At 44.9% G+C, this 13,489-nt stretch overlaps 1 protein-coding gene across 4 annotated transcripts; it reads right to left on the minus strand.

Moving 5' to 3' along the window:
- Nucleotides 1-1,705: 1,705 nt before the first annotated feature.
- LOC135095163 (nuclear receptor coactivator 6-like) lies at nt 1,706-9,878 on the minus strand. 4 transcript variants are annotated; one of them, XR_010264084.1, is made up of 4 exons: nt 9,795-9,878; nt 7,779-8,028; nt 6,244-6,454; nt 1,706-2,491 (listed from the first exon to the last, which is right to left on the minus strand). XR_010264084.1 is itself a non-coding variant. In XM_063995952.1 (4 exons), exons 2-4 carry the CDS (start codon nt 7,890-7,892, stop codon nt 4,298-4,300), a joined length of 495 nt encoding a protein of 164 aa, XP_063852022.1. In that variant the 5' UTR covers nt 7,893-8,028; nt 9,795-9,878; the 3' UTR covers nt 2,498-4,297. The 4 variants fall into 4 exon arrangements, 2 of the variants coding, with proteins under 2 accessions (XP_063852022.1, XP_063852023.1); XR_010264083.1 differs by having other exon boundaries at nt 1,722-2,403; XM_063995952.1 differs by lacking the exon at nt 1,706-2,491 and adding an exon at nt 2,498-4,467.
- Between the last annotated feature and the right edge of the window lie 3,611 nt (nt 9,879-13,489).

A 13,489-nucleotide genomic window follows, 5' to 3' on the forward strand; every position in this document is an offset into this window, starting at 1 on the left:
CTTGGACGATTCTGGGCTTGTTCCTCCCTCTCCTCCACCCTCTGACTACTTCATGCCACCTATTAAAATTCTTTGCAATGATGTTTTCCATGCCCTCACTGGCCTAAACCCTCGGAAGGCTTATGGACCTGATGGGGTCCCTCCTATTGTTCTCCGAAACTGTGCCTCCGTGCTTGCACCTTGCCTAGTCAAACTCTTTCATCTCTGTCTGTCAACATCTACCTTTCCTTCTTGCTGGAAGTTTGCCTACATTCGGCTTGTTCCTAAAAAGGGTGACCGTTCTAATCCCTCAAACTATACCGTCCTATTGCTTTAATTTCCTGTCTATCTAAAGTTTTTCAATCTATCCTCAACAGGAAGATTGTTAAACATCTACCACTTCACAACCTTGTATCTGATCGCCAGTAAGGGTTCCGTCAAGACCGCTCTACTGGTGATCTTCTGGCTTTCCTTACTGAGTCTTGGTCATCCTCTTTTAGAGATTTTGGTGAAACTTTTGCTGTTGCCTTGGAGATATCAAAAGCTTTTGATAGAGTCTGGCACAAAGCTTTGATTTCCAAACTACCCTCCTACGGTTTCTATCCTTCTCTCTGTAACTTCATCTCAAGTTTCCTTTCTGACCGTTCTATTGCTGCTGTGGTAGACGGTCACTGTTCTTCTCCTAAATCTATTAACAGTGGTGTTCCTCAGGGTTCTGTTCTGTCACCCACTCTCTTCTTATTATTCATTAATGATCTTCTAAACCAAACTTCTTGTCCTATCCACTCCTACGCTGATGATACCACCCTGCACTTCTCCACGTCTTTTCATAGACGTCCAACCCTTCAGGAGGTAAACATATCACGCAGGGAAGCCACAGAACGCCTGACTTCTGATCTTTCTAAAATTTCTGATTGGGGCAGAGCAAACTTCGTATTGTTCAATGCCTCAAAAACTCAATTCCTCTATCTATCAACTCGACACAACCTTCCAGACAACTATCCCCTCTTCTTCAATGACACTCAACTGTCCCCCTCTTCTACACTGAACATCCTCGGTCTGTCCTTTACTTATAATCTGAACTGGAAACTTCACATCTCATCTCTAGCTAAAACAGCTTCTATGAAGTTAGGTGTTCTGAGATGTCTCCCCCAGTTTTTCTCATCCCCCCCCAGCTGCTAACGCTGTACAAGGGCCTTATCCGTCCATGTATGGAGTATGCTTCACATGTCTGGGGGGTTCCACTCATACTGCTCTTCTAGACAGGGTGGAATCAAAAGCTTTTCGTCTCATCAACTCCTCTCCTCTAACTGACTGTCTTTAGCCTCTCTCTCACCGCCGCAATGTTGCATATCTAGCTGTCTTCTACCGCTCACTCAAACAATGCTACAACATAAATCCCTTTGCTCTTCCTCATAAAATTTTGCTTTTGTTTAACTTTATCTTGTTATTCATGAGCCACCCAAATAAGCGGTGCAGCCATTACGTCACTGGTATGACTGTATAAGTGCCCACATCTCCCCTGCCTTTGCTGCAGTGTTGCGGCACATCCCCTCTGTGTATTCCGTCACCAAGGAAAGTCAAGCGTGGCACAGTTTTGAGCGCAGTCCCCCCCGCAGTGACATTGGTGCAGTCACCCCTTCCATCAACGCAGTCTTCAAAGAGAACGGCACAGATTGACGGTGACTAAAGCAAACTTACAAAGTCAACCTACAGTTAATAATAATGATAATAATAATAATAATAATAATAATAATAATGATAATAATAATAATAATAATAATAATAGTAGTAATGGTAATAAGAGGAGCACTAGTGTAACTGAGGGTGCAGCGCGGCCTTTCACTTCCACCTGAAGGAAAATGAAAAGCAAGATTTGTGTTTGTACAATAATTTTATTGAGAAGCAAAATGAGACAGTGTGAATATTGATAACAGAAGTGTTTGCGCTGGAAACTTTCGTGTTGTTAGTGAAGGAGCAATGCGTGGAGCGGTGTGTCCTGCCGCCAATATTCACACCAACAACCGCCACCATCACAACCCGCACTCTGAACTTTACATGTGTGTCCATCTGTCTGTCTGTATGTCTGTCTGTATGTGTGTGTGTGTGTGTGTGTGTGTGTGTGTTTATGGGTGTGTGTATGTGTTTGCTTGTCTACTCAAAAATAAATAAATAAATAAATGATGGTGGCAGTGGTGTGGTGTGTGGTGTGGTGCAGCAGTGCCGTGCCAGCACCACGCCACACTGCACCACAGTCACCTCAGCAGTGGGGCAGTGACGGGCTGCCTCCTGCACCTCCTCCAGGCCCCGCACCACCTGGCCAGAGACACCAGGCCAACCACCACCACGCTGCCTGTCCCCGGGTAGCGTCACCACCGCCACCACCACCACCACCGCCGCCTGGCCAGACTGCCAGCACTCACCCTGGGAAAGGTGAAGCAGCATGGGGCTCCCTCTCTCCCATCACCTCCCTGGCAGTCTCCTCCCAGCATCTCTTGCACCTCAAACACAACTTGTTTTTTGTTGGTAATAATGATAATAAATTTAATTATGAAGTTTAATGAGCTTATGTTTTTTTTTTTTTTTTAATGCGAAGTTAGTTGGTTTAATATAACTGATCTGATTACACTTTCTGCTATTTGTCATTTCTTAATGCAAAAAATTATTTGTTTGTTAACTGTGTAATGGAGTGTGTTGTGTCACGAACACTGGCCTGCTTCACAACAACAACAACAACAACAATAACAACAACAACAGCATGGCCTCATCACTCACACAAGCTTACTAAACAAAAAACAAAATAAATAAATAAAAATAAATAAAATAAAGCAACAATAACTTTAATACAAAAAAATATAATTTAAATCAAATAAATTTTTTTTTTATATTTTAAGAAAAATCATGTTTTTTTTCAATCTTGACAAACAGTCCCATTATTTACCTCATTGTAGCCCAATCCTGCCCAACCCAGCCTATTCCAGCCCAATCCAGCCAAACCCAGCCTATTCCAGCCCAATCCAGCTCACTCCAACTCATTCCAGCCCAATCCAGCCCAATCCAGCCGATTCCAGCCCAATCCAGCCCATCCCAGCCTATTCCAGCCTAATCCAGCTCACTCCAACTCATTCCAGCCCAATCCAGCCCATCCCAGCCTATTCCAGCCCAATCTACCTCACCCCAACTCATTCCAGCCCAATCCAGACCTTTCCCGCCTATTTCAGCCCAATCCAGCCCATTCTAGCCCAATCCAGGTCATTCTAGCCCATTCCAGACCAATACAGCCCATTCTAGCCCAATCCAGCCTATTCTAGCCCATTCTAGCCCAACACAGCCCATTCTAGCCCATTCCGCCCCAATCCAGCCCATTCTAGCCCAATCCAGCTCATTTCAGACCCATTCTAGCCCAATCCAGGTCATTCTAGCCCATTCCAGCTCAATACAGTCCATTCTAGCCCAATCCAGCCCATTTCAGACGCATTCTAGCCCAATACACTTACCCACCACTCTGAAAACCAATCTCTCTCTCTCTCTCTCTCTCTCTCTTTCTCTCTCTCTCTCTCTCTCCCTCTCTCTCTCTCTCTCTCACCACCACTAATACTACTACTACTGCTACTACCACCACCATCACCACCACTACTACTACTAGAGTCACGCAGGTAGAGGTTGGAGGGCAGCAGTTGGAGGTAACAGTGACCATAGGGAAATTAGGTACAATTTAGAATGGGAATAATAAACTGTTAGAAGCAAAAAGACTAGTAAAATACCTGACTTTAGGAAAACACACTTTGAGGAATTAAAAAGGTACCTCCAAGGACTGGACTGGCAAGGGATGCAGGGTCAGGTCAGGTCAGGGACGGAGTTCAGAGAGATAAGGCAGGGTGAGACGCGAGGTGAGGCGCGAGGGTGCAGGACAACAGGAGGCAAGATGTGTCCATAAGGGGCGGAGGAGAGAGGAAGGGGCAGACAGGTGTGAGTGTGTTGGAATGTCAGGTCATGCTGAAATGAGAGAGGTGAGGTCGAGGCGAGTAAACGAGGGAGTGGAGAGGATGGTAGGGGCCAAGATGAGGGGATTGGGTGAGGTAAATGTAGATGAATTGTATAAATATTTCGTAGATAAATTTCACACGGGCCAGTCAGCAAATATCCCGTATAGGACAATAAGATCACACAAAAAAAACCCTAAATGGACGACTGCTAGGTTAAAGCATTATGCGGTAAAATCCCTCTTATCCGGCATCAACGGGACCGCCGACATGCCGGATACTTGAATAGAAGTGAAATTGTGTCCACAATCCCTACACTCACACATCTTACCACATCAAAGACCAGCTGATCTGATTGGCTGCTTCAGTGTAAGCACAACATGCTTCCTCTCTTCTACAACTTTAGGCACGGTGAAGGAGTCAGGCGATAAACAGTGCACACGCGGGGCCGAGTCACTGGGTGAACGCGGTGCAGTGGGCCGCAGGTGGCGCCAAGCAGTGTGCTCTGGTGGCGAGGGGACAAAGTATGCCTCGCGTGGGAATTTTTATCGATTTTATGAGTACGCATTGATTTTTTATTGATTTTAAGGCTCAGGGAAAATTGTGCCGGATGCTTGAGGCTGCCGGATACTGGAATGCTGGATGAGAGGGATTTTACCGTATAGGGTGTAAGAGAAGTATATATGAGATTGAGGGCAGGTGAAGAAATGTTAAGGTCACAATACAATGAATTAGTTAGAACAGTGAGGAGGTTAATGAGGAAAGCAAAGGGCAATTATGAATTAAAGGTAGCCAGCCAGGCGAAGACAGACCTCAAGGGATTTTATCAGGTATACAGGACGAAGAATAAGGATACTGTAGGTCCATTAAAGGCAGCAGATGGGAGCTGGTTACTTCTGGGGAGGAGATAAGTAAACTTCTGAATGATTATTTTTTAACTGTCTTCACCCAGGAAAACATGCAGGATATGCCAGGTTATAGTTAGCTCTGAACTCCGTCTAGGGAAACAATGCATAGAAGCCAGAAACAAGGCAAATAGTGTATTAGGTTAGGTTAGGTTAGGTTAGGTTATGTCACACAGATTATGTCACTTTCATCCCAGTCAGTGTATTTCAACAAGCTTGACATGACGTAACCTAACCTAACCTAACCTTACCTAGCATAACATAACCTAACCTAACCCAACTTAACCTAACCTTACCTAACATAACATAACCTAACCTAACCTAACCTAACTTAACCTAACCTAACCTAACCTAACTTAACCTAACCTTACCTAACATAACATAACCTAACCTAATCTAACTTAACCTAACCTAACGTAAGCTAACCTAACCTAACCTATCCTAACCTAACCTAACCTAACTTAACCTAACCTAACTCCGTCTAGGGAAACAATGCATAGAAGCCAGAAACAGGGCAAATAGGGTACTAGGATTCATTTTTAGGAGTGTTAAAAGTAGAAGGCCGGAAGTAATATTAAAGTTATACTTGGCGCTGGTCAGACCTCATCTACACTACGCGGTGCAGTTCTGGTCCCCACATTACAGGAAAGATATAGGTCTATTAGAATCAGTACAGAGGAGAATGACTAAAAGGATGCAGGGGATGAGGAGTATTCCTTACGAGGCGAGGTTGAAGCTGTTAAATTTACATTCTCTAGAGAGACATAGGTTAAGAGGGGACCTGATAGAAGTCTTTAAGTGGTATAAGGGTTATAACAAGGGAGATGTAAGCAAAATTCTTAGGATCAGCAACCAGGGTAGGACAAGAGATAACAGGTTCAAGCTTGAAAAATTTAGGTTTAGGAAGGATAGGAAAAAACTGGTTCTCAAATAGAGTGGTAGATGAGTGGAACGGATTCAGTAATCATGTAGTTAGTGGTAGGACACTAGAGAGCTTTAAGAGAAGATTAGACAAGCTTATGGATGGGGATAGCAGATGGAAATAGGGAGGTGTGTTTCATACAAAAGATTATTAACATTAACACTTTACATAGTAGTAGTAGTAGTAGTAGTAGTAGTAGTAGTAATAGTAGTAGTAGTAGTAATGATAGTAACAGCAAGGATTCATCATATTACTAAGTTTCTCTCTTTCTCTCTCTCTCTCACTGTCACCACCGCAGTGTTGCATCTCTACTACTACTACTACTACTACTACTACCATCACCACCACCACCACCACCACTACTACTACTACTACTACTACTACTACTACTACTACTACCACCACCACCACTACTACTACTACTACTACTACTACTACTACTACTACTGTTTACCTGCATTGGGGCTGTGAGAGACCAGAGACATGACACTGAAATCATGATCCCGTTGTTGTTGTTGTTGTTGTTGTTGTTGTTGCTGTTGCTGTTGTGGTGGCGGCGGTGGCGGTGGTGGTAGTGCTGGCTGTGGTGTCAATTCTGTGTGCTGTGTGGGCTGCTCTGTGGCTGTGAATACACTGTGGCTCATCACACTGCTCACTCGTCCCTCCTGTGTGAAAAAAACAGCTTAGGTTAGCTTACGTTAGGTTAGGTTAGGTTAGGTTAGGTTAGGTTAGGTTAGGTTAGCTTAGGTTAGGTTAGGTTAGGTTAGGTTAGGTTAAGTTAGGTTAGGTTAGGTTAAGTTAGGTTAGGTTAGGTTAGGTTACGTTAGGTTAGGTTATGTTATGTTATGTTAGGTAAGGTTAGGTTAGGTTAAGTTAGGTTAGGTTAGGTTACGTTAGGTTAGGTTAGGTTAGGTTAGGTTAGGTTAGGTTAGGTTAGGTTAAGTTAGGTTAGGTTAGGTTAAGTTAGGTTAGGTTAGGTTATGTTATGTTATGTTAGGTAAGGTTAGGTTAAGTTAGGTTAGGTTAGGTTAGGTTAGGTTAGGTTAGGTTAGCTTACGTTAGGTTAAGTTAGGTTAGGTTATGTTATGCTAGGTAAGGTTAGGTTAGGTTATGTTACGTCATGTCAAGCTTGTTGAAATACTGAGTGGGATGAAGTGACATAATCTGTGTGACATATTTTAGAGGCACAACAAATACATTAATTGCTGTACACTTTTATTCTGCATCACAAAGTCACGGAAAGTGGAGGCCTTGCCTTTCAGTCCTAACTCCTTGCTGAGTGACCAGACCCACTCCTAGTCACCCTTGTCATGTCCCCTGTGCCACTTGAAGACCCCCACCAGACCCACTCCTAGTCACCCTTGTCATGTCCCCTGTGCCACTTGAAGACCCCCACCAGACCCCCTCTTAGTCACCCTTGTCATGTCCCCTGTGCCACTTGAAGACCCCCACCAGACCCCCTCTTAGTCACCCTTGTCATGTCCCCTGTGCCACTTGAAGACCCCCACCAGACCCACTCCTAGTCACCCTTGTCATGTCCCCTGTGCCACTTGAAGACCCCCACCAGACCCCCTCTTAGTCACTCTTGTCATGTACCCTGTGCCACTTGAAGACCCCCACCAGACCCCCTCTTAGTCACTCTTGTCATGTCCCCTGTGCCACTTGAAGACCCCCACCAGACCCCCTCTTAGTCACTCTTGTCATGTCCCCTGTGCCACTTGAAGACCCCCACCAGACCCACTCCTAGTCACCCTTGTCATGTCCCCTGTGCCACTTGAAGACCCCCACCAGACCCCCTCTTAGTCACCCTTGTCATGTCCCCTGTGCCACTTGAAGACTCCCACCAGACCCCCTCTTAGTCACTCTTGTCATGTCCCCTGTGCCACTTGAAGACCTCCACCAGACCCCTCCTTGAATGTGTCAGTCAAGAGGCAGTAGTAGTAGTAGTAGTAGTAGTAGTAGTAGTAGTAGTAGTAGTAGTATACAAACCTGCAGAGCTAGTGTCTCTTCCTCAGACATATAAATAGATAAAAACTGAGCAATATCAGGCAGGTCTGTGGCTGCTGGCTGTGACAGAGAAAGGGGGCACAGATCACCCTCCATTTTGCTCTCTCTCTCTCTCTCTCTCTGTCTGTCTGTCTGTCTCTCGCTCTCTCTCTCTCACTGCCTGTCTGTCTGTGTGCCTCTTGCTCTCTCTCTCTCTCTCTCTCTCTCTTCTTTTCCCTTTCTTGTTGAATATCTGTAAGACACAAAAGATTATTAATATTGACACTTTACATAGTAGTAGTAGTAGTAGTAGTAGTAGTGGTAGTAGTAGTAGTAGTAGTAGTAGTAGTAGTAATGATAGTAACAGCAAGGATTCATCATATTACTAAGTTTCTCTCTTTCTCTCTCTCTCTCTCACTGTCACCGACACAGTGTTGCATCTCTAGCTATCTTCTACCAGTTAACCAGTATTCTCAGTCATTCACCAGAGGCCCTGTGCTCTCTCACCACAACTGTTATGCCAGGCCAAAGGGAAGGTTAACCTGGTTCTCAAGAGTGTTTCTCCTGTCAGTAATGCAGAAATGTTGTTAATCTGTCACTGCAACTGTAAAAACACCCTTGAAAACCCGCGTCACTTCAACTACAGCCTTGTAAAAGAGTTTCTCCTGTCAGTAATGCAGAAATATTGTTAATCTGTCACTGCAACTGTAAAAACACCCTTGAAAAACCCTTGTCACTTCAACTACAGCCTTTTAAGAGTGTTTCTCCTGTCAGTAATGCAGAAATGTTGTTAATGTGTCACTGCAACTGTAAAAACACCCTTGAAAACCCTTGTCACTTCAACTACAGCCTTTTAACAGTGTTTCTCCTGTCAGTAATGCAGAAATATTGTTAATCTGTCACTGCAACTGTAAAAACACCCTTGAAAACCTGTGTCACTTCAACTAGAGTCTTTTAAAAGAGTGTTTCTCCTGTCAGTAATGCAGAAATGTTGTTAATCTGTCACTGCAACTGTAAAAACACCCTTGAAAACCTGCGTCACTTCAACTACAGCCTTTTAAAAGCGTGTTTCTCCTGTCAGTAATGCAGAAATGTTGTTAATCTGTCACCGTTCACACACAACAGCACAACAGCAAGTGTAACAGCAAGTTGAGTCTATGCAGTCTAGTTAGGTTAGGTTAACTTAGGACAGGTTAGAGCACTAGTGTCGACGTGGGGTCCCCGGCTGGCCGGCGTCTGGCAGGTCTGCATTGCTAGATGTGTATTTTCCTTGCAGTGTTACCAGGTCAGGCGAGGATACCACTCTCTCTCTCTCTCTCTGTCTCTCTCTCTCATTATAGCTGTTGTGTTTATGCATGTATGAGAGAGAGAGAGAGAGAGAGAGAGAGAGAGAGAGAGAGAGAGAGAGAGAGAGAGAGAGAGAGTTAAGGTAAGGTTGGTTTGGCTTGCTGTGCCTCTCCCAGTGACACAGCCTCCACAGCCTTGGGTCACTAAGAGCGCTTCTAATGTTTAAAATGTGTCAATCTTGTTACTCTGTCAGTGGACGCGTCACAGGAGCCGTAACACCCGCGTCACTTCGTCTGAGAGAAGCGGTGGTGGTGGCGCGGACTTATGTGACACTCTTGTGCACAATGTGTCCCTACATCTTGCTTTGTCTGCCATTTCTTACACGGATAATGATTCAAAGGCTGTTAGCTTTCCAATTTTGTTGGTTCCCTGTTTAATGAATTTTGTAACGTGGAACAAGCACAAGAAGAAGAGGAGGAGGAAGAAGAGGAGGAGGGGGAAGAAGAGGAAGGCTGAGTGTAAATGAAGTGAAGGAAGACAAACATACAGACACAGAATAAGGAAGGAAATAAAGGCAATGAACACTGACACGACAAACACACACACAAACACACAGAGGGAGGTTAACAAACACCTGCTTTTCTCTCTTATTTCAGGTGTGTGCGTGCGTGTGTGCGCAGGTGGAGGTAGAGGAGGGAGGGGCGGAAGGGTGGGCGGCGGTCCCTGCCTCACCTGAGTTCTGGGAGTGGAGGAAATTGAAAGAGTGTCACTGGTCACCGAACCCTTCTGTCCGCCATCACGGTTCTTGTAAACAACGCCAAGAGACCGTTAGGGCAAACACTTTTCTTCTATCTTCACTATCACTGTCCTGTTACTATTTTACTGTGCATTATTAAATTCAGTGTATTTTTTACAAGTACTGTGATGTTTTCTTTGGTCTTAATCGTCTAGTTCTCTTTCTTGTAATATATAGTAACTCATGTCTACGCTTCCGTCTCCAGTAACACCATTTTGTTACTAATTTCCTATGCGTCGGTGACCATTTACTTCTGCTACTTACTTCTTATGTACATGTTATGTATAAACTTCTAGGCAAAGAATAAATGAAATGTTAAAGAGACCGCCGGGTTAAAGCATTCTTCCTTGTTTCCTATCGAGAAGTCTGTCTTTGAAATTACGGCATGAAAATAAATTATGCTTCGCCTACTTGAGAACCACGTCTTTTATTTCAGAATTATGATAAAATTAACAGCATTCCTATATATAATCGCTAAGAACATTTCAGCGTTTGCTAGTACTGATCAGTGAATACAAAAGTTCTAGACTGGGATTTCATTAATGCCTTTGTAGTACGCATTTGCAGTACGCATTTGCAGTATGTGTTTGCAGTATGTGTTTGCAGTATGTGTTTGCAGTATGTGGTTGCAGTATGTGTTTGCAGTATGTGTTTGCAGTATGTGGTTGCAGTATGTGGTTGCAGTATCTGGTTTAGGGCACAACTTTAAGCTTCTGTCTTGAAAGAACGAAGTGAAAGGGAAGAGTCAAGTTGGACAGAGCAATAATGAACTGCAGAGTTCCATCACGGCCTTAATTACTGCTAATGTACTTGTGAGAGAAGGAAATAAGTAAATGAATCATTAATAGGTAAAAAAACCGCGATTGTTGTACAAAGACAAGCAAAAAAGGCTGTGGTCAATGTGACGGCAGATGTAACAAAGGTGAACCATTGTCAACAGAATATGCATGCTAACTGTTCTGTGGAGGTGTGCAAAGCATTCGTGCATATAATTTCGTTGTGTTATTCCGGCGTGCAGGTACATTGGCTTGTAGTGTAAGGCTCGGCTGTGTATCCGGTGTGTGGAGGCGTGTGAGGAAGTGCTGAGTGAACTGAATCACCAAGCCCGCTACACGTGTGGCGCTACCTCTTTGTTGAACACTGTCCTCTCAACACCACTGTTTTTAAAGGCCAGAGAGGTGACTCGGCGGGTTCTCAAGGGCGTTTCTCCTGTCGACAATGTAGAAATGTTGTTAACCTGTCACTCAAGTCGTAAAAGCTCCCTTGAAAACCTGTAGCTTCAGGTAACACAGCCTTTTGAGTGTAGGTGAAACTCCACAATCTGTGTCTGTTAGTGGGCCATGCTGTCACCTGTCAGCTTTCCACCTACATACACTGATGCATGGACTTCATTAATGACACACCTTGGAAAAGTAACCTGTTCACTGCTTTCCGTGCTGGTGAGGCAACGCTTCATCAGCACTGGCACCAGCTGTCAAGAGTTGGTGAGGTAGGCGGCGGGTGGCGCGGCGCCTCGTGGAGCAAGGCTGGAGGTGACAGGCCACGGGTGGAGCTTCCTTGATCTGTGCACCGGCCAAGGGCAACAATATTAAATAAAAACAATAAATCAACAAAAAATGCCCACTGAAGTGCCGGTCCCCGAATAGAGACAGAAGCGGTAGTCAAAAATTGAAGGAGAAGTGTGTTGAAGCCTCCCTCCTGAAAGAGTTCAAGTCACAGGAAGGAGGAAATACAGAAGCAGGCTGGGAGTTCCAGAGTTTACCAGAGAAAGGGAGGAATGACTAAGAATACTGGTTAACTCTTGCATTGGGGAGGTGGACAGAACAGGAGTGAATGACTGAGAATACTGGTTAAGTGTTGCATTGGGGAGGTGGACAGAACAGTGGTGAATGACTGAGAATACTGGTTAACTCTTGCATTGGGGAGGTGGACAGAACATTGGTGAATGACTGAGAATACTCGTTAAATCTTGCATTGGGGAGGTGAACAGAACAGTGGTGAATGACTGAGAATACTGGTTAACGTGGTGAGAGAAGGAAGAAAGTATTGAACCAGGACATGATACTCTCAGTTTTCTTGGTTGATGATTGACGTGAGAAATACAGAGACCAAGCTGAGCAGAAGTAAGGAAGGTGTGTGCAAAAGGAACAAATTCTAATCAGGTGAAGGCGAATGAAGGTAAAAGCGAATATTTGATTGTTGTAAAGAATGACGACCTCAAGAGGCTGGATGTGTTCAGCCGAAAGATTACTGCCAGCCACGGCAGTAGAGAAGGCAGGCAAAAACTTGCCAACTCAGCAAGATCTCTTCCTCCAGCAACAATGTCGGTGATAATTGTATTTCTTTTGGCGTAGTGGAAGATATAATGGAAAAGGAGGCGCCTGTACACACGTCCCTGGCTGAATAGAAGAGAAGGAAGGTGCGTCTGCCACGCTCTTTTGCCTGAGCCGAGCGTGCAAGACCCAGCCACCATGAGGCAGTGGATAGGCCTCAACAAGGAGCAGTACCGTGGTCTCCTGCGGCTTGTGACTCGCCTATCAAGAAGGAGGATGCCCACGTGAGGGATGCAGTGACTCCTGGTGAACGCCTCACACTGACGCTGCGTTATCTAACAACAGCTTAGGAACACCGATCGGTAACTACTGACAACTTGGCCCCTTCTGCAGCGATACTACTCTTTTAGAAAGAGAGAGAGAGAGAGAGAGAGAGAGAGAGAGAGAGAGAGAGAGAGAGAGAGAGAGAGAGAGAGAGAGTCTTGGGTCCCAGTGATGACGTTGTTGGTTCGTCATTAGCTCCAACATCAACTTTTGTGCCTCAGGACGCCACACCATGCACAACTCCCCCGAGGACCTGAGGTAAACAGAGCAGCGCGCGGCTGGACAAGCCCAACCTGTCGGTGTTGTTGGCGCGGCTGGCAATTCAGCCGCCAGGCACCAAAATTTCCACAGGCGAGCTATCGCGGCTTGCGGCGGCTGGCAATTCAGCAGCGAATTGGCAAGTGTGAACCCGCCTTTCGGTGTGATAACAGAGTGCAATTTATCACTGAAAGATGAGATAAAGCAGGTGTTGAGGGCAGCAGGAGGTGCCATCTTGGAAATATTGCATTTGTCAGGAAATACTTGGATGAAAGAAAAGACAATGAAAAGACAATGGAGATGGTTGTTCATGAGCAGGTAATGGGGAGGCTGGAACATTACAATGCACTTCATTAAGACCTACCACCACAACCACAACAACCACAATAATAACACTGGTAATAATGACAATAATAATGACCCTCACACCAACAACAGCAACAACAACAACAACAACAACAACAACGACAACAACAACAACAACCGTTACAGTACTCTCGTTTACCAGCATACATTAACATAGCATGGTACCCTCCCAGCCTTTCCCTGCCCCTCCCCCCCTCCCGTTCCACTGCCTCTATGTACACTTTCCTTTGCTGTGCCTCAGGAGCGCCGTGACGCCTGCCTCCACCTCGTCAGCTGTGCCTCGACCCTCCACTTCTCTTCCCTCCTGACTTGTTCCACTTCCTCGCTATACTTCAGGTTCTTTTTCTTTTATTCTTTCATTATTACTATTTCTTTTTATTATTTTGCTGCCTCATTGTTGTTTTGTTTCG

Source organism: Scylla paramamosain, chromosome 48 (assembly GCF_035594125.1).
Source record: "Scylla paramamosain isolate STU-SP2022 chromosome 48, ASM3559412v1, whole genome shotgun sequence".
In the NCBI taxonomy this organism is placed as follows: Eukaryota; Metazoa; Arthropoda; class Malacostraca; order Decapoda; family Portunidae; genus Scylla; species Scylla paramamosain.